The sequence below is a fragment of the Aegilops tauschii genome, chromosome 6 (genome assembly GCF_002575655.3).
Source record: "Aegilops tauschii subsp. strangulata cultivar AL8/78 chromosome 6, Aet v6.0, whole genome shotgun sequence".
Lineage (NCBI taxonomy): Eukaryota > Viridiplantae > Streptophyta > Magnoliopsida > Poales > Poaceae > Aegilops > Aegilops tauschii.
In genome coordinates this window covers 459134678-459136299 of record NC_053040.3, presented here as the reverse complement: position 1 = coordinate 459136299, position 1622 = coordinate 459134678, and the positions used below count along the sequence as shown (strand labels likewise).

Sequence of the window (1622 nt, the reverse complement as noted above, 5' to 3'; positions counted from 1 at the left end):
CTTCACTTTCGGGCATGGTGTTTCTCCTCTTTGGTGCCGCTACGAGCACGAATCCCACATACTGCATATGTGTGGAGCACCTCCCATCTACTCCAAATGAATATCGCGCATGCAAGATTACAAGTAATCACAAGAAAGAGATTTCTAATATGAATTCAACGGTTTCAATTGTGGGACAGAGCATGAATTTGGGCAGTGGAAATGCACATCGATCATATTTAGAAACGGGAGATTATTACTTTTGCATGATACGTACTAAGATTTCGTATCTTGAAATGCACCATAACAATAGCAAAAACAACATTAAACTTGTCACTGTGGAGTTTATTCTGACTGATTTACAAAAATTCGAAGTGACCGAGAATGAGCAAATGTAAACTATAGCTTATAGTATAGTTTTTAGGTTGGAAGAGTATGACAGTTTACCAAATGTCATGCACAAAACTCATGACGCAAAGCATAACCTCTTTACTCTCACCATAACATGATGTAAATCAACTCGCACGTCGTAATAACTAATACAGTAAAATATAATAAGTGAGTAATAAACTGCAAAACATGGCAAGGCAACTCAACCAGAAGCACACGCGGCACGAGACGGCCGGCTTGACGGACGAGATGTTCGGGATCAGAAGGGCCTCTCGTCAAAGATGTTGCCCAGCGGCGAGTAGTGGCAGGTCATGAGCGTGGTGCCGTCGGCGCACTGCACGGTGGCGCACCCGACGTCCGTGTTGCCCTTGGACATCACCTGCTTGAACTGCGCGCACAGCTTCCCGGCGGCGCAGCCGCCGGACTTGAAGTCGAAGTAGTTCGCCTGCTCCGCCCACGCCGCCACCGCGTCGCTGGGCTGCCAGGCCTTCCCGGCCTCGCCGAAGCCGCGGAACACGTTGACGCCGCCGGGCATCGCCGCCGACGCGGCCGCGCAGTTGCCCTTGAACCGCGCCGCCCAGCGCTCCGCCTGGTCCGCCAGCTCGCTGCTCCACTTGAGCGGGCGCTGGCCGTGGATCGCGCGCATGTGGCTCTGCGGCACCACGAACTGCTGCGCCTCGCTGATCTGGATCTGCAGTAGCTTCCGGCCGGCCGCCGCAGCCGGGGCCGGGGCGCACGAGAGCAGGACGATGACCGCCACCGCGGCCAGCCAGCGCCTTGAGGTGTACTCCATTGCCATGACCAGTGTCGTCGACCCTAGCTTAGCTATACTGTCTAGTCTGCTAAACTCAGCCAGGACTAATTAACTGGAAAGCTTCAAGCCTGGCCTCTATATATGCACATCGACCGGGGCTAGCTAATTAACTGGAACCTACAGGTCAATTACACGACGGAGTTGTCAGTTTGTGACAATTATTTTTTACATGCAACTAGTAACAGCTAGAAGACTTAGGAGATCTACTGTACTTATTACTGATCGCGCGGTGCCGTGGAGATCGATCGACCCATGGATCGAATCATTTCATGTGATGGGGCCATGGGGGCCATGCGGCTTCGGGGCAGGGCTTCTTGTTTGACTTGGGGATAGTTTAGCTTGGCAGCAGTGTACGTATTCGGGATTTGTTTTGGGTTTTCAACAGGTCAGTACGTACATCTGGGGAATGAAATCGACCGACGGTGCCTGCAGGTCAAAG

General features: G+C 52.3%; 1 protein-coding gene across 1 annotated transcript; it reads right to left on the bottom strand.

Annotated features, from left to right (window-relative positions):
• Window positions 1-289: 289 nt before the first annotated feature.
• On the bottom strand, window positions 290-1251 carry LOC109766290 (pathogenesis-related protein PRMS). Its single transcript, XM_020325054.4, has one exon. The coding sequence runs from the start codon at window positions 1166-1168 to the stop codon at window positions 629-631; it is 540 nt and encodes a 179-aa protein (XP_020180643.1). The 5' UTR covers window positions 1169-1251; the 3' UTR covers window positions 290-628.
• Between the last annotated feature and the right edge of the window lie 371 nt (window positions 1252-1622).